This window comes from Protopterus annectens, chromosome 7.part0, assembly GCF_019279795.1.
Source record: "Protopterus annectens isolate FY-2018-M chromosome 7.part0, PAN1.0, whole genome shotgun sequence".
In the NCBI taxonomy this organism is placed as follows: Eukaryota; Metazoa; Chordata; order Ceratodontiformes; family Protopteridae; genus Protopterus; species Protopterus annectens.
In genome coordinates this window covers 187,680,612-187,704,916 of record NC_056739.1, presented here as the reverse complement: position 1 = coordinate 187,704,916, position 24,305 = coordinate 187,680,612, and the positions used below count along the sequence as shown (strand labels likewise).

The following is a 24,305-nucleotide window of genomic DNA, read 5'->3' as shown; positions in this document are numbered from 1 at the left end:
TTAGATTGTGTAAAAACCCATAAGCAGTCATTTTTGTGGTGGCATTTTTTTTACCAGTGCAGTGTCCTCAGTAATTTTGCTGTTCAGTATTCTTCTGTGCTGATTAATACTGTTAATGTCCCACAGCTTACTTTAAAGTTGGGCCATCTTGCCACCGAGTGCCATTTCCTCAGGTAACAAGCCTGTGTCCCACCATTTTAATTGAATATGATGTAGTCCACAGCTTTCCACATGCTTCTGTCAGCAGCTTGTATTCTCTGTGTCTTAATGCAGGTGCTTGCCATCCTCCATGCAAGCACAGATGTCTTGAAGTTCAGTTGTTGCACTGTGTTGTGGCTTATATATGTATTTGTATGTGTGTGGGTGTGCAAATTGTAAGCACCCCCACATGCATATACAATGCATACTATATGGTATGAATTACAAATGACATAGTATGCAAGTAGATCATACTGTGCCTGGCCCTAGCCCTCCAGCACAAAACAGATATGTAATTGATGGATGGTCCACATGTAGAAGCCTTTCCTGTGTCTAGTAATTGCATTTTGCATCTGAATGCTAAACCTTGGGACAACACATGCTTTATAATCATGCCAATGATTTAATAATCAGATAACAAAGATACTTTTCTGAAACTGGACTCTGTCATCCTTTTCTAATAGCACTTCCTAATGTATTAGCCTGGTCTGTTTTGTATTGAGTGCTGATTTCTTCACTGTCTTTGTCCCCATTTACTGTTTGGCATTACTCTGATCCCTTACACCCCCCATGCTTTTTAGTCGGTAGTTTTAGTTAAAGCCCATTGTATTGCCTCCTTCAGTTGCCTTTGAATGTGCCTGACAGTGTACATTTGCAACAAAAATGTAAGTTTCCACGTTATGGGGACTATTAGTGAAGACTAATTTTTATTGTTTCAGAGTGCAGTTAGTACCTAGAGTTGGTCTTAATTTCAGATTTGGAGAAAACTGTTTTTGTCTTGTTTATGGAGTTTATAAAATTTAGTCTTGCATGGGACAGTGAAATGTAGAATTTCATTGTGATGCTGGATGTTTGTGTACATGATTACCTAAATATTACCTTTTGTCTGTCTTTGAGCTTTGTGTTTGGCTTAGGTTAAGGTATTGCACAGATAAAGCGCCGGAGATATGCTGTTAGATTGGTTCTCTTGCCTTGCTTTGCCTTGTGCAAAGAGGTATACTAGTCCATATTTCCCTTGCGTAACATGTTAATGGATATATGCTGCTGCTTTTGGTTCCATTTGATTAAAAAAAGGCAGTCAAAATGGCTTTCTCATGGAATTTAAGGAAATGATTTGGGACTTTTGCAGGAGCATACACTGCATCTTTTAGCGAATTGCTGAGGAAAAAAGGGTTAATTGGTAGTTCAGACTACAAACCTTCCATTGCTTATTTACAGTTCTAGAGGTGGTGCAGAAATATCTGATTTTTTCTCAAAATTCAGTTTGTATTCAGATGGGTAAAACTGGTTAAGTCATTGGTAGCTATATATTAATATGAGGAAAGTTAACAGTCATATTTGAAAAAAATAGGTGATGTGATGAACATGTCTTGTCTTTCTCTAGATCCTGTTGTGGCTTCTCTAGCCCAGGATATCTTCAAAGAACTGGCACAGATCGAGGCATGTCAGGCTGCCATGCAGATGAGACTGATTCCTACGTTGGTCAGCATTATGCAGGCTCCTTCAGATAAAATTCCTTCAGGGCTATGTGGTGTAAGTAGCCTTATATGCTTGTTTACAGTTGTGAAGGGGGCAGGCAATTCCCTTCGGGGTCCAAATTCCTGTTTTTGCTTTGATTGGGTGTTGGGTAGGGGAGCTTTTCTGAAGCTGCAGATCTTTTCAATTAAGGGAAATTTTAAAAGGAAATGTTGAAGTTTTATGACCGTTACTTTAGAACATTTAATTATAATAACATGTAATAAAAAGGGGGGAATCAGTACTGTTAAGTTTTCATTTTATCTTGTATTACGAGCAAAGTGTTTTAGTATTCCAGGCTTTACTGATGCCACTGGTGACTTGTCATACCCTGAACATGCAAGATGCATGACATAGCACAAAGCCTGTTATTCTTTGTACAGGCAGCTATTACTATATTATGTCCATAGTGTTGTGAAGCAATTCAGAGGCACATCAGGGTTTAACATTCCCGCACTGCTAAATCCATAGTATTCAGTGTTGTGATTTAACTGCTAAATATGAAAGAATTATTAATTTAAGAAAGTAAGGCAAAATGCTGCTTTATATTTTCAGTTTAATGATTTCTTTACATTTCAGTTTTTTTCCACATTTATTAGCTTCAGCTGACCGTGCCTTCCAAGCAGTTATATTTTTCGGGTAAAGTACTTGAAAATACTAATGAGTTAATTGGCCTGTTGTAATGGTATTTTTAGAGCAAGAATTGGAAGTATTTGATTCAGTTTATGATGAAGCTTAACACATGAGTGCTGTACTAACACTTGATCTGATGTCAGCCTTCATTTTATCCTTGACAGATGGGTCTGATTCCGATATCTGAACAGACTCTGCCGTTATCACATCTTGCACTGGCCAAAAGCTCTTGAGCTTCACCTCTACTGACACTCCCTCTCTCAGAATTACCCCAGATGTTCATCGTGTTTCACTGTTGCAGTCATGACTGTAGGGTTCTCCCCTGCCGGCAGGCAGTCCTCCGTCGGCCAGAATCCCAAAGTTTGGGTCCAGTGTCGGCTGTTCAGTCGTGCTCCCTGACGTCAGAATGCCAGGAGTACAAAGCTGACAGCAGACGCCATGTTCTCCAGTCTTTCTTGCCGTGCGGTGATAGCAGTTCGCAAGTGCCGGTCGGCTGACTCCTGACAATTTCTTCTAAACAAACTTCAGTCCGAAGACTTTCTCCTACTCAAAGCTAAGTACCCCGTTGGGGAAACTTTTTTCTTGCTCCAGTCCGATGTCAGAAAAAGTTAATTATATTTCATGTGGGAAGCAAATACCTCATAAGGATATTCATTCTTACTGTATTCCTTGCTTAGGCCGTGACCACGACGTAGCTAGTTGTCGATTTTGTGCTAGATTCAATCAACGTACTATTAAACGAAGGTACGATTTTGCATTTCATTACTTCGGTAGGTGTTTTAATTACAAAATGTCTGATACGGTTCTGGCTACTGGAGTTCACAAACGACGCAAGGACAAAGACAGGCCTCCGAGGTCCAAATCAGACTATATCGCACAAGCAGAGCCAGCTTCAGGTTCGGCCGTCGTCAGTGGGGCGCTTTTGCAGCCCCTGTCGGCCGTTTCGGAACAGATAGCCGAAATGGACTCCCACGAGGAGCCAACTAGGCCTTTGAATATTTCTGTTGCAGGACCTTTGGACAATGCTCCTTCGGATGGGTCCGGAGCCGCTGTGCAGGTACCGGCTTCCGAAGGGGTTTTCAGGCCTACTCAGCTTCTAATAAAGGCAAAGACAAAGGCAAAGACTCCTTCCAAATCAAAGACTGCAGCCCAGGCCTCTTCTGATCCTGCTCCCAAGTCTCAAACAGTTACTTAAGATGGCGGAGGACTTACTTACTATGATTAGGGGTTCACATCCCCCTCCAGATAAAAGGCCAAGGCAGGAAGTTTATTATGACTCCTGATCAGGCTTCTGTTTCTTCTTCTGACCAGGAATATTCTTTCCCTCCTTATGAGGATTCTGATGCTGAGGAATCCCATTCCTTCAGCTTCTCCCCCTGAGGATTTCTCTTTTGGGGAAACTTTGCATGAAATGAGGGAACATTTTCACTGGGAAGGACAGGAGTATTCAGAATCGAAGAAGACTAAGAGATTTTCTTCTTCCCCAACATAGACCCCTGGCTATTTCTCCTATTTTGGATATTGTGGATGATGCTTTTTCGGAGGCTAACTTAACTCCTGATTCTTTTCCTCCAGCTCCTGTTAAGCCAGACAGATACTGTAGGGATCCTGATTCCCACCAGTTTTTATACAAGAACCCTACTACTGATCTTGAAACCATTTCTCAGGGTCCTAAGGGCGTAAATGCCGCTTCTGCTAAAAACCCCTTCCCACTGAGAAGTATTCCAGATCTTTAGAAAGATGGGGCAAAAAAGTGTACACTTCTGCTACTGTATCTATTGGGGCTTTAAACTGTCAGTTTCATATGCTGAAAATACCAGCAATTTCTCCTGTCTGTTCTAAAACAAAAGCTAACTTCCATTTCTGTCTGTGCAGATAAGGAGCTACATGACTTAATGCATGCCACTGAACAAGTTGGGAAGCATGGTTTACACTGTGGATTTGATGCTTTGGAGGCTTCTTGTAGGGCTGCTGCCTCTGGCACAGTAATTAGAAGGCATGCATGGTTTAAAGGAACATTGTCAGATCAAGTAAAAGCTAAATTATTGGATGCTCCTGTTCAGCATAATGTTTTGTATGGATCTAAAGCTGAAGAGGTGATTAAAAAGATGGAGGACAAAGCAAAATCCATGCAAACAGTTAAAGATTTCTTACAAGTACAGCCACCCAGATTTAGTAGGAATTGGCTTACAAAAAATTGGTCCTTTCCCAATTCAGACAGGCCTCAAAGGGGTAGATGCAGATGCTCCCGAGGAAGGCCTCAAACGCAAGCCTCTTATAGACCAAGACAGTGGACTGCTTCCACCCCTAGGGGAGGAGAGGACAGGTCGCAAGCTCATCGGAAACGGACTCAATGACTCCCTCTGTTGGGCTGCAGGAACTTCTTGCCTGGAAGCACCTCTCTGAGGAAAACTTTCTCTCTTTCACCTAAATTGGACTTCTATAACCCAAGACAAGTGGGTTCTGGATGTAGTTTCAAGAGGTTACAAATTGCATTTTCATACCCTACCAAGGCCAAGCGGATGGCCAGATCTTCCAAAACATCAATGGTCAGAGGCCTTAAACCAGGGGGAAGCTCTCTTGGCTATGAAAGCCATAGAACTAGTTCCACTTTCAGAGATGGGACAAGGTTTTTACTCAAGGCTCTTTCTAGTCCCCAGGAAGCAAAATTCATGGAGACCCATTCTGGATCCATCAGTCTTGAACACTTTTCTACAGATACCAAAATTCAAGATGCTTACTGTACAGCAGCTACTTCCAATGCTGACCAAAAATGTATGGATGGTAACTTTGGATTTAAAGGAGGCATATTTACACATTCCCATCAGGCAGGAACGCAGAAAATACCTCAGGTTCAAGGCCGGATCGAGACACTATCAATTCTCTGCGCTGCCCTTTGGATTGTCTACTGCGCCCAGGGTCTTCACCAAATGCCTGGCTCCAGTAGTAGCTTATTGCAGACTCAAGGGAATTCAAATTTACCCTTATCTGGACGACTGTCTTATTCAGGCAGACAGCAAGGCTGTCTTACTCCAGCATCTAGAGTTTGTTCAGAATCTTCTCAAGTTCCTGGGATTCACTGTAAACATAAAAAAGTCAAATTTGACACCCTCACAATAGATAATTTTTCTGGGTGCTTCTCTAAACACAACAACCCAGATGGCATTTCTGACATGCGAAAAACAATTACAGCTGGCCTCAACTTTCAAAACCTTGGCAACTTTAACTCTGCTATCTGCAAGGAGATTCCTGCAGGCTTTGGGTTACATGGCCTCCTGCATCCTTCTCGTACCATATGCAAGACTACATATGAGGAAAATACAGTGGTACCTAAAAAGTGTATGGTCTCAGCATTGCCACAGTTGAGACGTACTGATCTCCGTCCTGCCTTGTCTTCAAAAGGATTCCTTTGGTGGTCCAAGGCATGTACTCTAAACAAAGGAAAACCCTTCTGTCTGCCTCCTGCCACTCGGATACTGACCACGGACGCCTCAGATTATTCATGGGGAGCCCATTTTCAGGGCAACTGTCTGTAGTGCCTTTGGACAAAGGATCAGAAGCACCTGCATATCAATTTAAAGGAAATGTTAGCCGTTCAGAAAGCTCTATTGGCCTTCAGGAATCTTCTACAACCAGAACTACTACTGATACAGACAGACAACACCACAGCTATGTGGTACATAAGCAATGGGGATCTCATTCCTATTCCCTTTGCAGACTAGCCATGGATCTTTGGAACACAGCTCTAGCTTGCAATCTGGACCTTCAAGCACAGTTTCTACTAGGGAAGCAAAACTTCCTGGCAGTCTGAGCAGAAACCTTTCGGACCCACACGAATGGATGCTGGACACCGAAATTTTCAAGATGATTACTGCAGTCTGGGGATGTCCTGACGTAGACCTCTTTGCATCCCACCTCAATAATCAACTGCAGATATTTTTGCACCAGGACTTTCCACGAACAAGCTTGGAAAGTGGATGCACTATCATTCAGTTGGAGAAACCTCTCGGGATATGCCTTTCCGCCTCTTCCTCTTCTTCCACGAGTATTATTAAAGATCAAACAGGACAAGCCCAAGATGATAATCTTGCTGACCCCAAATTGGCCTCGACAGTCCTGGTGCCCAACTCTGAAAAGCCTTTGTCTGGAGCCCCCTTGGGTTTTACCACAGACTCCGAACCTTCTGTCCCAACACCAGGGTCAGGTTCTACACTCCCATGTCAAAACTCTCAGCCTGGCGGCCTGGTTAATCCAGGGTCTTTGAATCATTCTCTCCTACCCAAGCAGGTTATGGATGTCATTTTAGAAGCCATCCGTCCTAGCACTAGAAAATCTTATGCAGGAAAATGGAAAAGATTTTGTTCCTGGATGCAGGCTCAGGATTCTGATCCTCTTATTCCTAACATTCCTCAGATTTTACTTTACCTGACAGACCTCTTACATAAGGGTCTTTCTTTCTCTTCCATAAAGATTCATGCCTCTGCTATTTCTGCTCATTATAATACAGACCCTCCAATCTTTTCCCACCAGCTCATGAGACAGTTTCTCAGAGGAGCCAAGAACTTAAGGCCCCCTAGATCTCCTCCCATTCCTGTTTGGGATCTCAACTATGTTTTGGAAAAGCTCACCTTACCTCCTTTTGAGCCTGCTGCCACATCTGACATCAAGTTTTTATCTTGGAAGACAGCCATCCTGTTAGCTCTGACCTCTGCCAGGAGAGTTTGAGTTGCAAGCTCTTATGGCTGTAGAACCTTATATTTTTCATCAAGACAGGGTGTCTTTAAGGACTAATCCTACTTTCATGCCTAAGGTGGTTTCCAAAGTGGCTTTAAATCAAACTATTCACTTGCAACTTTTTTCCCCACTCCTCAAAATAAAGGGGAAAGGATCTTACATTCCTTGGACGTACACAGACAACTACGTTTTTACCTGGACAGAACCAATGACATCAGGAAATCAGAGCAATTGTTTTTCTTATGCTTCAAGTTCCCAAGGTAAAGCCATTTCAAAACGGACAATTTCTAAATGGATTGCTCATGGAATCAGATTTTGCTATTCACACCGTAGAAAGCAAGTCCCAGGGAGTATAAGGACTCGCTCTACCAGAGCTGCTGCCACTTCAGCTGCCTTTCTCAGGGGAGTTCCTACCAAAGACATTTTGGAAGCTGCAACTTGGAGTTCAGTGCATACTTTTTCCAAGCACTACAATCTACCTCTCTACTCTAAGTCTAGGGCAGGCTTTGCTTCTGCAGTCTTGCAGGGCCTTATAGCCGCCCCCTCTACTTTATGACCACCTCCCTTTTATTCTGCTTTGGGATTCTACCCTACAGTCATGACTGCAACAGTGAAACACGATGAACATAGTACAGTTGTGTACACTTACCTTAAATGTAGATGTTCGAGTGTCTTCACTGTTGCAGTCTGGGTTTCCCTCCCTCCTGTCCCCTCTTATTTTTTTCTTTTGTGTGGTTCCTTTTTTCACCCTTCTGAGGTGTATTTGCAAAGGGTATGGGACCTTACTCATTTTGGAACTTCTGACATCTGGGGCAAGAAAAACTGGAGAACATGGCGTCTGCTGTCAGCTTTGTACTCCTGGCGCTCTGACGTCAGGGAGCATGGCTGAACAGTCGACGCCAGACCCAGACTTTGGGATTCTGGCCGACCGAGGACTGCTTGCCGGCAGGGGAGAACCCTACAGTCATGACTGCAACAGTGAAGACACTCTAACATCTACATTTATGGTAAGTGTACATAACTGTACTATCTCTTTTGCCACTTTTCCGAAACAATTGCATTTTTGCCCATGCTCTTAAGTTTCTTTGGGTTTAGGTAAATTTCTATTTCTTAAAGATTTCTCTTTCTTTGAACTTGATCCTCCGTCCTTTAGTTTAATACTTTACCTCCTATGATACAGAATGCAGTTCTAAATATCATTGTTGATATTCTCTCCCCATACACCTTGGTGTATTTCTGTAGCTATCATTGCTGATGTTTTTCCCCTTTCCTTTCTCATTAAAAATGCCTTTCTCTCTCAAACTTTGTGCGAGTGTGGTTCAAGTGTTTTCCAACTGTAATTTTTTGGACATGGCTTGAGAACGCAAGGCCCCTTCTGGTTTTAAAAAATGCCAGAAGTGGGGCCACAAAGTCCCATCTTCTGATTATCACTCCCTTTGCATTTGCTTGGGTCCCGTTCACAAACAGAGGACTGCAGCATTTGTCATGGGTTCAGTCATCAAGCCCTCTTTGAGAGGAAATAACTTATTTTGAAGGGTTTGATCCCCTCTGCCTTCAGTGAAGCCTAGTCTACTACTGAGAAAGCCAAAACTGACATTTCCACCTGTTTGTCCTCATCGCCCGTGGACAAAGGAAAAAGAGGAGCGTCTCTGACTTCTGGGTCTGTTCTGAGAACTAAATTGAAATTACCTGTTCTGGAAGTATCCTTGGAACTGGCAGCCTTTGACTCTAAATTACTGGTGATGACTACTGCTCATGCACAGACAGCTACATCAAGTCCTTTGACATCGAAGGCCGTAGTGCAGAACAAAATTTCTACTCCTCCCATGGCTAGTGTCTGATTCAAAGGAATTTTTCCAACATCTTCTTACTCCCCATTTGTAGACGCTTTAGCGGTTGAGCTTGCAGAAATTTTTCTTCAGAGGCCTAAATCTCCTTCCACGTTATCAATCTGCTCCACCAAAAGTCTTTCTGAGCTCTATGTGAAGAGATTTGTGAAACTCTTGTGGGCTAGAGGAATGTCAGGCCCCCTTTTGGTTCCACCTCCTTTGGGTCATGGAACTGAGCCTTCTTTCAATCATTTGACCACTCCTCCTCCGACCGCCTCAGAGGCCTTAAGAGTTTTCTGTTAATCTCCTGGCACTGACTGTACCAGTACCCGAGATATTCAAATCTTCAGAACCGATAATCCCCCTGAGCACTTCTGTGGCTTTGGAACTGAAGACCTCTCGGAACCATAGCTACCATGTCTCTTCTGGGAGCAGGACTCAACTCAGGGTTTTTGGAGCAGTCTGTGCTCCTTGGAGCTTTGGCTCTGGCTTTTGTTTCGGGTGTCTGTTCTTCGGAGTGGAGAGTGACCCTGTTCCTGAGACAGTACATCTCTTTTGCAGCCTCCCTTCCCTCTTCTGGGGGGGGAGGGGGCTGCCTTTGAGGTGATGGGGGAGGGCCCTGTCCCTTACAGCGACTCAGTCGGCACCTTCCTCCTCTGAACAGTTAACCCCACCTAGCTCTGTTATTCCACCTCTCTCTCTCTCCACTGGAACCGCGGGTGCTGAAGTCTCAGGTTTCTTGGACTAAGGTTCTGTCATTTTCTGACACCTCCCAGATTTTCCTTCAGGAGCTTTCTCAGAAGTGAGAGAGGAATTCTTTTGATTCCCTCCGGAATCCATCACTAAGGACACAGATTTTGATTAGGGAGAAGGGTCCCCATGGTCACCACCTGAAGATGTCTCCTTAGGAGACATTCCAGAAATTTTAAAGCAAAGGGGTGGCTGGAAGTTCCAAAACCCTTTTTTGGAGAAGTCTGTTTACCTGCAGGCTTTCTGCACTCTCCAATCTACCTCTTCGGTGACCTCACCCGCTGATGAACGCATTCAGTTGATTTATCAGCAAACATGTAAGGCTTCAGGCACCATTGAACCTATTCCCAAGAGACTTGACAAAAAATGTGTGCCCCTGCAGAAACACACTTCTGGCACAAGGTTAGCAGTGGATGACATGGTCCTAGTAGCTGCCACAAAAAACAAACTCGCTGAGGAGAGTTAATCTGTCCATCTGCCCAACAGGGAGACTTGGGCTATGGATAGATTTGGGAAGCGGGTTTATACTTCATTGACCTTCGCTCTAAGGTCTTTGAACATCTTTGCACACTTTACAAGACTTCAAAGGGATCTGATCCAGGAATTGTCAGATACACTGGCAGGAGCTGTGGCTGAGGTAGTCCAAGAAAAAGTGGCTTCCCGGCTAGCCACCCCTGGAGTCTGTCTCTAACATCCCAAGGGACAGGCATAGCTATAAAGAGACCTGCCTGGATGCGCTTGTGACACTTTGCAGAACCATTCAAGTTTTTATTTGTGGATGCTCCTTTTGACCGAACATCCTTATTTACCCCAAAAGTAAAACTTTAGGTGTGAGAAGGATGGTAAGACCCTTTCTGCTGTTGGCGTACATTTCTCCACCCCCCAAAGGTCCTTTTCTAGGAACCAGAGGAGTGGTGGAAAGATATTAAAATAAAATCCCAAGGCCTTTCCAAGGCGCACATGGAGAGTTCCCCCAGGGGCAGGGGGGAACCAAAACAGAAGAGGCTGCTCTTGCAGCAGAGGTGGTCCGCAGAACCAGGGCTTCAGGGACTCCTTTCCAGGTAAGCCCTTTGAGGGCTCCTGAATGGAGGCCTGATTTGTCTTCCTCTGGAGGCAGTTGGAGGATGCTTGTCCTTGCACCTAAACGCCTGGCTAAACATAAGATTCTTGGGTGCAGTGGATCATATCCAGAGGCTTTATTCGTTTTACCATCCTCTTTCTGTACACAGAAAAAAATCCCTAATGTTCCACCCAATCAGAGGAATTCAGCCATGGAAGAAATTCAAAAACTGCTAGACAAAAGTCATCCAAGAAGTCCCACCACACCAGAAAGGATCCAGAACCTACTCTAGATTCTTTTTAGTGCCAGAAAAAACGGGACTGGAGACTGATTTTGAATCTGTGTGCTGAACAAATTAGTTTGTCAAAGTTTCGGCTGATCATGGTACAGTCAATTCTTCCCTTTCTGAAGAACAACTACTGGATGTGTTCTATATATCTTCAGGATGCGTACTACCACAAAAATGGACAAACGCTCCAGGAAAGTCATCTGCTTCTGGCGGGAGCCAGTTATTACCAACTCAGAGTGCTGCCCTTTGGTCTCACAACAGCCCCCAAGGTGGTCACCAACCAAATGCGTGGCAGTATTAGTTCAATTGAGACTGCAAGGATTCCAGGTGTTTCTGTGCTTAAGACAGCTGGCTCATAACCACTTCGACCAGGCATCAGTTGCTTGTAGCCGGGGATTACACCCCTCAATATCGGTACCCACTGGGGCATTACGTTAAATTTCAAAATCCCAATAGACTCAGATGTGAAATTTAGAATTCATAGGGACTGCGCTAAATGCATCTAACTCTAGCATCCCTTCCTCCAGAGACTCCAGAGAATTATAGTAAAAGTTCAAAAGATAATTTGCAGAAAGAGGGCTCCTGCTCAACTAGTTTTTGCAAACTCAAGGGTCGATGACTGCCTTAACTCTAGTACCTATAGCCAGGTTTCTGAGAATTTTGCAATGGCTATTAGCTTCTCAGTGGTCTATACTTTGCCAGCCCTTGTCAGACCAAATTCTGATTAATTATTGCAAGAGAGATCTACGTTGGACAGATCCCAAACAAATTCTCTGCGGTCGTACCATTGTTCTTCCATTGCCCATAGGCGTAGTGACCACAGACTCTTTCCAGATTTGGGGGGAGGGGCATTTTCTGGGCAAGACTGTCCAAGGCACTCGGTCCCCATTACAGGCTAACTTTCATATCAATGTTCTGGAGCTGAGAGGTGCTACTAGCATTGCAGCCATTTCGAACAGCTCTTCCTCGGGGGACAATTGCAATTTAAACGGTTTTAGTAGGTTGGTACATCAACAACCAGGGAGGAACCAAGTCTTATCCCCTTTGTTGAGAAGAACTGAGTGTGGCAGTCTGCAATCTCTTCCAACCATTTTCTAATAGCAATGCATATGCATGGGAGTTCCACTGTGATTGCGGACAAATTTAGAAGATGTATCCTCCAGCCTCACGAGTGGTCTCAGTCCAGAAGTGGAGGAAAAGATTTTCCATCAGTGGGGTCGACTACGTGATTTGTTTGCCTCCCCACTAAACAAGTGCAGCAATTTCTTTGCCCTGATTCCCACTCCCGGGAAGTTCCCGGAGATGCTTTCCTCCTGTACGCTTTTCCCCGTATACCCCTAATTATGAAATGCTTACAGAAAGCACTCTGGTTGAAAAGCAAAGTAATCCTTATTGTCCCCTTTTGGCCCCTTCCCTTTGGCCTTATCTGAGTCAACAACCCTGGATTCTACACCCAATTCCAGAACTTCTGTCCCATCCAGACGAACTTGTTCATCCAGACATTTTGAACCTCAAGCTGACAGCATGGGATCTCCAATTCCATTAGTTGGCAGGCATCTAAATATTTCCTACCCAGTACGCCACATCTCTTATCGGCTCATAAACCTTTCACTTGTAAACTTTACTCCAGCAAATAGAAGGAATTTACCATTTGGGCCCATGAAAAATAAATCAGTCCCTTTGTCCAAGATTGGTACAGTTCTACCTGCCTTTACTGAAGTCTAGTAATACATTAACCACACTTGACAGATATCTTACTTTGCCATTGATGCCCAAGGAATCACCTTCTCATGTTATTTACATAAAATATTCAACACTTCAGAATTCCTTTAATGATCCATATCATGCCATTGAGCTACATTCAGAACCAGCTCAGAACATTGTCAACATATGTGTCAAGGTTGCATGTTGAACAAGTCAGGGTTACCACAAGGTACATATTCTGTAAAAAGAGACCTCAGATGGATTAAATGGCCATAGCCATGTGTATATTACCAATTACTGTCTTCTTTTCTCTAATAGAAGCCAATTATCATGAGATGTGTGCAAGGCAGGAATATCACGGGGGGCCATTTGTTTGTTTCATAGCGTTCCCCTAAACCTACAGGACAACAGACAGCACTGTTGATATCCGGCCCTTCTGATTCATCATACCCACATAAAAATTTTTCACAATTCCTCTGGGCCGACTTAAAATCTGCAAAGGCGCCATTTCTGTGGTAATAAGTCCCCTGGCAACAATCCTTTGGGGCTGTCTGGCCTGTAGAGTTCAGCTAAAGCGTCCTGTGACGACCCCCCCCCCGACTTACCTTGGCCTCCCTTGCCTTTCCTGCCTTCCGCTTACACTACTGCGACACACTCTAGCCTAACCTGTCCATCTTACCCAGAGGAGAGGGCGAAAATCTTAAAAACCCAGTGGGAGAAAACAGGAAATTCCTTCTCGACCCCCTAGTGTGATCACCTTTGCAAGTTCCTTCAGTACCTTACCTGACCCTGAACTGACTGCCAACTACCCTCCTGGTTTTACAAGGGGGTGGGTGGGACAAGCTGCCAAGGTAGAGATCGAAAAGACTGATTTGCTCTGTTCCCAGCCTTTTCAGTCCCACCCCAGGAAAGCCCATCCACTACAACCCTCCTACCTATCTTGATCCTACCAGTTTCCCACTCCCTTGCCCCCACTGTAACCTGGGCCCGAGCTGACCTTCCTTGGACAAATGACTGTTGCTGCGATCTGGTTTGCCAGCTGTTTCTCCTTCTGTAGAGCATATTTTAGACTTTTTAGCCACTTTCATGCTGCACCTTTCCCCTTCTACCATCAGATTACAATTAACTGCAATTTCCAATATGGCTTGGAAGAACATTCTTTAGTCTCTCATAAACTTTGTAAATCATTCCTAAGAGGCACAGTTTTGTTGAAACCTCCTTTCAAAGATCGGACACCACTTTGGGATCTCAACTTTTACAGGCCATAGTACATTCTACCTTTGAACCCTCTGTGGAATGTGATCTGAAGTTTGTCTTGGAAGACACTGTTTTTGGTAGCAAACGCTCTTCTTATTACGCAAGGAAGTCTGAGTCTAACGTCAGTCAAGCAATTAATTTGCCAGTTTTCTTTCCAAACCTTTCCAGCAAAGGTTGAATATTCATTACATTTACTAGACATTCACCGACAGTTACATTTCTGTCGTGACAGAACAAAAGACATTCGAAAATCAGACCAACTATTTGTTTTCTTTTTACAGTGCAAAGTTGGGTAAACCAGTCAGGAAGGTGACTGGTTAAATGGCTGAATAACTGCATTCCATTTATCTATGATCAGAACAAAATAACCTTGCCTCGGCCCACAAAGCACATTCTACAAGATCTATAACCACCTCGGCAGTTTTCCAGTCCAGAGCTTCAGTGGATGATATATATGCCGCAGCTACTTGGGCTTCTCTCCATACCTTTGTTACCCATTACAAATTGGACTTGGTCTCTAGTGGAAGTGTCCTTTGCGTTAGTGGTTCAGGAATATCCTTTTGTGAGTCCACCCAAGATCTTGGGTAGCTGGAGACTGTCCCATCTGTCAAGGATAAAATGAAGATTGACAGCGTTTGGTAAAGAAGTTATGTACTTACCATTAATGTTCCATCTGTGTTGTCTGTTTTCATTTATCCTTTACTCCCCTGCCACCTTGGCCTTTAAAATTTTTATTTTTTTTTTTTTTTTGGTGGAGCAGATTATATATCCTTAATTTTTTTCAGGCATAGTAGATATGGCTTCCATTTGGGCTTTTCTACTATGTGTACTTTCTCTGCAAACTCTGAGGTAATTCTGAGAGGGGGATTGTGGGTAGAGGTGAAGCTAGAGAGTTTTTGACTGACTCGAGCTGTAGTAACGGCCAGGTCTTTTCCAATATCAGAACCAGACCTGTCTGTCAAGGATAAATGAAGGGTGGGTAGATGTGATAGTTTTGACACATAGGACATAATCTGTCATTGTAATGTTCCCTAGACATATTTTTGTAACTTATTCATAATGCCTGTTAAGGCAGCCTTGTACCAGAAATGAAAATTATGGAGATTTACTGGCTTGCTGCTGAACATCCATCCCAAGTTTGTCGTGATTTTTTTTTTTTCACATATTGTTCAGTATACAAGTTCATTGGTAATTGCTTAGCTGGCTGTCCTTGTGAGCCATTATAAGCCTAGCCAATTTCCCTTTCAAAGGTGAGAATCATACCTGTACCTTGTGAGTGTAAGGTAAATACCTTAACCATTATATCAGCCCCCTTAGTTGCTTGGTGTAGTCTTAATGCCTTTATCTTTCTCTGACCACCTTGTTCTGGGCAACCACTGAACTCCACATTGAGTTTCCTTTCCCCCCAATTCCTACCCCAACCTTTCCCGTTCCTGTCCCTTTGAATCTGTCCTACCCTGCTTTTTCAAAGCTAGGGGAAAGGCTTTCCCTGTCCAAAGAATAGACCAACATTACTCAGGATAACTGTATTAAATATAATCAAATCAGGTTACAGAAAACAATTTGCAAGTCTCTCAAAGCCAGCAGGTGTTACTTCTAAGAGGTCAGCTCCAGGAGGCTATTAAGTACTTCTGTTTCTAGCTCAGGGCTCCATAGAACCAGATCCTTTAAGTGAAAGGAGCACATGACTGTTCTTTGTTCCGGGAAGAACTTTGGAGGCCTATCTTGGATCATCCAAAACCTAAACTCGTTCATGCTAATCCCAAAGTTCAAAGCATTAACCCTGCAAAAACCTCTGCCTGTGCCATTTCCCCCGGGTGTTTGTGGTAATTTTATATCTAAAAGATGTTTACTTCCATATTCTCATAGCCAAAAGGACATAAGATATCTGCGCTTCACAGCAGGTAGGAATTGCTGTTGGTTCTTTGCTCTGTTCTGCCTTTTGGCTTTTCTACTGTGCCCAGTGTTTTTAGAAAGTGCCTAGTCCATTAATTGCCTTCTGCATGACGAAGGGCATTCAGATTTACCTTTATCTCTGACAGTTACCTGATTCAGTCAGGCTTTGTCAAAGATGTACTGTCTTCTGACCATGAACATTTTTTTTTCCAAAACTGGGGACCACTCTCAATTTCAAGTCCATTCTAACACACCATTGCCTAAGGTGTTTCTCGGAACCCTGCTGTACACCTCTACAAATGTCCTTCCTCCTAGAGAAAAAAAGTTTTCCTTTCTAATCAGTATTTCACTCCCTCCTGAATCAGATGGCCATCTCATCTAGAGTAGTTTTGAGAGAGCTCCTCCTTTGCCAGAAACGAGTTCGAATGGTGGATTCAAGCCTGCATTCTAAACAATAGGTTCCCCGTTCAGATACAACCTCAAAAATCCGACAACCACAAATGCTTTAGACCTGGCATGGGATGCACATTCTGGCAGTGTAGTATATTGAAAATGGGTCCGAGCTGTTATATACATCGATGGTGTATGTATGTGTGTGTGTGTGTGTGTGTATATATATATATATATATATATATATATATAGATATATAGATATAGATATATAGATATATATATATATATATATATATATATATAGATATATATATATATATAGATATATAGATAGATAGATATATATATATATAGATATATAGATAGATAGATATATAGATAGAGATATATAGATATAGATATATAGATATATAGATATGAGAGAGATATAGATATATTTATATAAACACATGCGCATGCACAAACCAGAGAGAGATTGACAGTCTTAGACATGTTGGCATTCAAGGATTTATGGAAACCAGGCGTTCTACTAGTGAGGACTGAACACCTCCGTGATATGCTACATAGAGGGAGGTACACCTCCGTTCTTGGGGCTACACCTGATATCCCACTACCTGCAAGGGGAAAATAACCTCTAAGCAGACTGCCTCAGCAGGTCAGAGGTAAATCACCATGAGTAGTCTTTAAAAAGAAACATTTTTCAGCGGGGCTTAAAAGTAGAGTGTACCAAGAATAGACTTTTGCCACAAATCTAAATAGGCAGTTGGAAAAAATTTGCACAAGGGGCTGCAGGCAGCAAGGCTTGGGGGATGGACACCTTTTCCTTTTAATGGACAAATTTGTTTCTGTATGTCCTCCCATACACCTCATGCCAAGGGTATTACTAAAGATCAGAGAAGAGCAAAGGGTGAACTTAATCTCACCTCTTTGGCCAAGGCAGTATTGATTTCCTCTACTCCACAACCTAAGCAAGTAGGAGCCATGGCTGCTACTTCAGATGATCCTTTTTTTCCCTGAACAGGGAAACAGTCCTACACCCCAACCTGAACACCCCAACCTGAGCACTGTGAGGTTGACTCCATGGATGATTTGGTACTTTCCCTCAGTATTTCTGTTGAAGACAGTTTTGAAAGCCCAAAAAGTGAAGTAGTTGGAAATCGTACATATGTAAATGAAAAAGCCTTACTGTTTGGTGCCACTCTAAAGGCAAACTAGCACTTATTGAAGGCTATCTCTGTTGTTAACCTACTTAGCTGAATTGTTTAACTTTGGCCTTTCTCATTTTTCTTTTATGACTCATGCTTCAGGCATTTCATTCTGTCTGCCTGCCTCCCTGTGCAGACACTTCTCTACTGTGACCCCTTTTCGAAACGGTTTCTGGAAGGTGGCATTCACCTCAGGTTTCCCGGGCAAATAACTTCTTCCTGTTATCTCAGTTTTGTCTTGGAGAAACTTAGCCTGGTACTTCTGAACCTGCAGTCACTGCTGACATCAGATTTTTCTCCTGGAAAACTGCTTTTGAGGTGGCTATTCAGCCAGAAAGGACTTGGAATTATAAGCCGTAATGTGCACGGAGCCCTTCTTTATATTCTGCCCTGACTGGGGTAATTGTCAGAACAGGTACTTCAGTGACCACCTTGGGCATAAAGGAGGTACCTTTGAATCAGTCCATACACCTCCCTGCCTTCTTTTGTCACCGTAATGAAAAAGGCACAGATAGTGGGTAAAACGCTCAGTATTCACCTCAAAGTGAAAAATAAAATAAACCACGACTGAAGGAAGAAAACAGTATTTAATGAGAAGTTAGCGCTTTCACGATCCAAACTGATCGCTTCTTCAGACTTAAATCATACTACTGAACAGCCAAATTTAAATTAAAAGGCAGCCTATCACAGTGGAGAATGTACTAACTAAATTAGAAAGTGCATTTATCTAAAACTTTACTTAAAAGAAATGCTCTAACAGTTAGGCACCTTTCCCTGCAGAAATTGTACAGCCTGTAACTGCATATATTCAGGCTTTTTTTCACACGCAAGTCAGAAATTTAAAGTTGAGGCTGACTTCTATGCAGATTGTAAAACGCAGAATGTGGTCTCAGTTTTTGTAAATGTTGCGATGCTTTTTATATCGGGAAGACAAATGGATGCCTTAAAGATAGAATCCTGGAACATATGAGGGACATTGTAAAAAAATAAGGAAACTAGTGCACTGGCTAAGCATGTACAAGAAAAAGGGATGCACCATGTTTTTAACTTTTTTGTGTTAGAGGTTTTATCAGAAAGCTAGCTATTAAGAACAGGAGAGAGGAGGTTTAACAAGTGGATTATGAAACTGCAGGCTGATAAACCCCCTGGAATTAATGGTATGGTATCACTTAAATCTTTTTTGAAAGCCAGAGAATTGAAACATTAAAATTATGTAAATGTATAAATAATGTATAGTAGTACAAAAAACAGTTTACCAATAGTTTGTACATTTTTAAATATCTTTAGCTTTTAAGTAATTAAAGTTTTAGATAAATGCACTTTCTAATTTAGTTAGTACATTCTCCGCTGTGATAGGCTGTCTTTTAATTTAAATTTGGCTGTTCAGTAGTATGATTTAAGTCTGAAGAAGCTATCAGTTTGGATCGTGAAAGCACTAACTTCTCATTAAATTTGGTTTTCTTCCTTCAGTCGTGGTTTGTTCGTTATTTTGTTCTTCTTTCGTCATCCTCAAAACGGGAGATCATACCCTTCAGACCCAAGATGTTCAGACAGCCCAGATGTTACCTTTACAAAGCCAAGAACATTGGGAAAATAAAGTTTTTGTGGCATTTTGCTAGCAACCAGATAGGAAGGCCCTATAATCAAGGGTAGTGTTTCCAGTTAAATTTCTAGTTGTATTTCCTTTTGTTGCAGACACCATAGTAACCCCCTTCCTGAGCATATCAAAATGGACACTCTCTCTACTAGAGCTACTGCTGGTGCTACACCCTTTTATAGAGGGTATTCTCTCCAAAGAAGTCACGGAAGCTGCTATCTGGTTTTCTGTCCACACTTTCACCAAGCACTATGATTCGCCCGATGTCCTTAAAGGATGCATCTGCAGTCATCACATATGGGTTGTCCTGCCTCAGGCAGCCCTTCGGTCGGCCGGATTCCAAAGTCTGGGTCTGGCTTCGGCTGATGTCACACTTTCCCCGACGTCAGCGCGTCTGGGGTATAAAAGCATCAGCCGACGCCATCTTCCTCAGTCTTTCTTGCCGCGTGGTGCCCGAAGCAGAAGCAGTTCGCAAGTGCCGGTCGGCCAGCTCCTGTGATTCAGCTACCGAAGACTTCGTAAAAGCTAAGTACCCCGTTGGGGACTCTTTCTTGCCTCAGCCGATGTCTGTTAAAGTTAATAATTGTTTAACTTGTGGGAAACAAATACCTCATAAGGATTTCCACTCTTACTGCCTCCCCTGCCTAGGCCCAGACCACGACGTCTCAGCCTGTGCTTCCTTCAACCGACAAACTCTTAGACGTCGGTCGGAGTTTGCAGAGGAGTTTTTTGGGGATAGTTTTGCTTATAAGATGCCGTCGGAGACTCCGACTTTCCGTTTAGTTAAAAAACGGAAGGACAAGGACCGACACACGTGGACCGCGGTTTCGGCTGAAACCACGGTCAGGCCTACCGCGAGTGTCTCGGTCTCGGCTGAAACAGAGTCCTTGGTACTTCCTATTACCGAAACCGCACAACCGACTACCTTGGCCCTGGAGACCCCGGCCGAGTAGGTCATTGAATTACCTACTGAAACATGCGTCCAGGAACCTTCCGACACCATTCCTTTAGATAAGTCTACTCCTGCACGTGGTGCAGCCAGACCCCCTGCTTCCATGTCCATTAAGGCTTTCTCTAGGGCTAAAGCTGCTAAACTTACTAAGGCTTTGCCTCCCAAGGTTTCCTCTTAGAGACCTTCTACTAGCTCTCAGATTCTTACCCTAGCAGAGGATCTGATCTCATTAATTAGAGGTTCCCAACCTCATCCGGACAGGGGCCCTCAACCACCTCCAGACAAAAGGCCCAGGGTTGAGCCCTCTGATCCCCAGTCCTCATATGAGTCCACGGATGGCTCTGCTCTGTCAGACCACCAGGAGGAGGCTTATTCGGCCTACGAGGATTCTGATGCTGAAGAATCTATTCCCTCGGCCTCCCCTCCTGAAGTTTTCCTTTGGAGAGACATTACACTCTGAGAGAACATTTTCAATGGCAGGGTCAGGAATTCTCTGATTCCAGAAAGAGATTAAGGACCTTTTTACATTTACCTCAGCATAGGCCCTTAGCTATACCTCCTGTTTTGAATGTCATTGATGATGTGTACTCTGATGCTAGTACTGCCCCTCACTCTCTCCCTCCGGCTCCTGCCAAACCTGATAGGTACTACAGGGTCCCGGACTCACATTTACACCTGTACAAGGCCCACTCTGCTGATCCAGAAACTATTTCCCAGGGCCCAAAAGGGGTTGCAGCTGCCACTGCTAAAAATCCTCTACCCTCTGAAAGGGAGTCCAGAGCATTAGAGAGATGGGGTAAGAAAGTGTATACTTCTGCAACTCTTTCCATGAGGGCATTAAATTGTCAATTTCATATGATACAGTACCAAGAGTATTTACTAGATGAATTGCATAAGAAACTGTCCTCTTCTGAACCCCTTGATCGCAGATCCCTTCAGGATCTGGTGCATAACTCCCAGCAGGTTAGTAACCATTTCTTGCAGTGTGGTTATGATGCATTGGAAGCTTCATGTAGATCAGCTATGACAGGTGATGTTATACGTAGGCATGCCTGGCTGAAGGAACAATCTCTGCCAGACCATGTTAAAGCTAAGCTTTTGGATGCTCCTATGGAAAAGCAAAAATTATTTGGTTCCACGGCTCAAGAGGTTTTAAAGAAATTTGAAGAAAAGGCAAAATCTGTGCAAACAGTTAAAGACTTTATGCAAGTCCAACGACCGAGATTCAGCAGAAATTGGCCTACTAAGAATTGGTCCTTTCCGGACTCAGACAGATCTCAGAGGCAGGAATAGGCGTGCCAGAGGTAGAGGGCAAGCTAGAGGCTCCTACAGAGGCAGTCAGTGGCAGCCTCCCAACCAGAGAGGTAGTGCAGGAACTACAACTGCTACACCAGGACAGACTCAATGACTTTATTTTGACTCCGCCGACCAGGGCTCAATTAGAAGCACCTTTGGGCGGAAAACTTTCTTTTTTCTCAAAAAATTGGCACAGCATTACAAGGGACACATGGACACTGCAAATAGACAAAGGATACAGGTTCCATTTCCACTCATTGCCAAAAAGAAAAGGCATGCCAGACCTGCCACCAAATCAGAGGGCAGAGGCTTTGAAGCAAATTACCAACTTAAATGAAAGCCATAGAAAAGGTACCTCTTTCAGAATAAGGCCAGGGGTTTTACTCCAGATTATTCCTTTTTCCAAGAAAAGAAAATCAATGGAGGCCTATTTTCGACTTGTCCGCACTGAACGCTTACCTCATTGTGCCAAAATTCAAAATGCTGACTCTACAGCAACTCCTTCCCATGCTGGGCAAGGGGTCTTGGCTGGTGACTCTAGACCTCAAGGAGGCATACCTGCATGTCCCTATTCGACAAAGCTGCAGAAGACACCTCAGATTTCTTGCAGGGTCAGAGCATTATCAATTCTCAGCATTACCCTTTGGCTTATCTACTGCGCCCAGAGTATTCACGAAATGCCTGGCATTAGTAATTGCACACTGCAGACTTCAGGGGATTCAAATCTACCCATATCTGGACGACTGCCTAATACAAGCGGACAGCAAGCAAACTTTGTTAAAGGACTTGGACTATGCCATCCACCTGTTACAGGCCTTGGGATATACAGTCAACATCCACAAATCAAGACTGGTTCCATCCCAAAGAATAACTTTTCTGGGTGCGGATCTAGACACAACCACCCAAATGGCCTTTCTCACAGAAGAAAAACAAAAACTACCACCAGTTTACTTCCAGAATCTGACAAGACAAACTCAGCTGACTGCAAGCAAAATCCTGCAGGCCCTGGGTTACATGGCATCTTGCATTCTTCTGATTCCGTAAGCAAGACTGCATATGAGAAAATTACAATGGTACCTAAGAAGTTTATGGACACAGCACAGTCACAGCTTAGAAACTCTGATCCCACTCATTCCTTGTCTTCAAAAGGAATTTCTGTGGTGGGCTCAAGCCTGCTAGTCTAACAGCGGGTTGCCCTTCAGCAAGCCAAGAGCCAACCAAACCATCACCACGGACGCTTCAGACCAATGTTGGGGAGCACACATGGAGGGCAGATGTATCCAAGGGCTATGGTCACAAAGAGAGCTGCGCATGCACATAAACCAAAAGGAAATGCTGGCAGTGATACACGCAGTCGAGGCCTTCAAACCTTTCCTTCAGCAAGGCCACCTGCTCATAAGGACAGACAACACCACAGTTATGTGGTACATAAACAAGCAAGGAGGCACTCATTCCTACCCTCTTTGCAGACTGACAATGAATCTATGGGAACTTGCTTTGAAACTCAACGTACAGCTACAGTCCCAGTTCGTGCCAGGGAAAGACAATACACTGGCAGACAGCTTAAGCATAACTACCATGGATGCACACGAATGGATGCTGCACCCAGACATCATCTTACTCATCACACAATCATGGGGAAGGCCGGAAATAGATCTGTTCGCTTTCCCCCTAAATCATCAACTGAAGAAATTCTGCTCAAGGACATACCACCCACAAGCATGGAAAGTGGACGCTCTCTCTCTCAGCTGGAAAGCTCTAACAGTGTATGCTTTCCCACCTCTCCCATTAATGACCAAGGTCCTACTGAAGATCAGGACAGAGCAGCCCAGAGTAATTCTGATAGCTCCAAACTGGCCAAGACAGCACTGGTACCCACTGTTAAAGAGCATGTCACAGACGAAACCATGGCCTCTCCCCCTATGGCCACTCCTACTGACGCAGCACAATTTCAGGACTCTGCACTCCAAACTGAAAACCTTGCAGCTAACTGCCTGGAGAATACCATGACTCCTCCTCAGGATAACCTATCCCAGAGAGTGAAGGATATTATTATGGAAGCTCGCCTTCCACAAGGAAGGCATATTCAGCAAAATGGAAAAGATTTCACACCTGGAACACAGCAAAGGGCCTAGATGTGACAGTGATGAACATGGCACATATACTGGAATATTTGGCAGAATTGTTCCACAATGGCCTGTCTTACTCTTCCATTAAGATACATGCCTCAGCAATCTCAGCAGAATACAATGTTAATCCACCTGTCTTCTCTCATCCTCTCCTAAGACAGTTTCTAAGAGGAATCAAAACATTAATCCTCCAAGGAAACCACCTCTACCTACTTGGGACCTGAATTTCGTGTTGGAAAAACTAACACTTCCTCCCTTTGAACCAGCAGCATCGGCAGATCTACAGTTTTTGTCTTGGAAAACTGCCTTCCTTCTGGCAATAACCTCAGCAAGAAGAGTATCTGAGCTACAAGCTTTAATGGCAGTGCAGCCATTTCTTATCTTTCATCAGGACAGAGTTTCTTTGAGGACCAATCCTACATTCATGCCAAAGGTGGTATCCAGGGTATCTTTGAACCAAGCTATTAACCTGCCTACATTCTTCCCACAACCACAAAATAAAGGGGAGAGACTTCTGCACACCCTGGACATACACAGACAACTGCGCTACTACTTGGACAGAACTAAAAGTTACAGAAAGACTGACCAGTTGTTTGTAGCATATGCTGCTGGGGTACAAGGAAAAGCAATTTCCAAACAGACAATTTCAAAATGGATAGGAAATTGCATTCGTTTTTGTTACTCCTTTCATGGAAAAACTGTGCCAGCTAACATTAGACCTCATTCCACGAGAGCCACAGCCACCACCACAGCCTTCCTAAGAGGGGTGGCTACCAAAGACATTTTAGAAGCTGCTACATGGAGCTCCGTGCATACATTTGCCAAGCATTACAATTTACCTTTATACTCCAGATCCAGAGCAGGTTTT

At 43.6% G+C, this 24,305-nt stretch overlaps 1 protein-coding gene across 1 annotated transcript in view; it reads left to right on the top strand.

Annotated features, from left to right (window-relative positions):
• The window catches only part of IPO9 (importin 9), a 1,198,493-nt gene that overhangs the window by 647,687 nt on the left and 526,501 nt on the right, over positions 1-24,305 (top strand). The window contains exon 16 of the mRNA XM_044076674.1: positions 1,583-1,731. Coding sequence (XP_043932609.1) covers positions 1,583-1,731 — 149 coding nt within the window. The remainder of the gene's footprint in view (positions 1-1,582; positions 1,732-24,305) is intronic.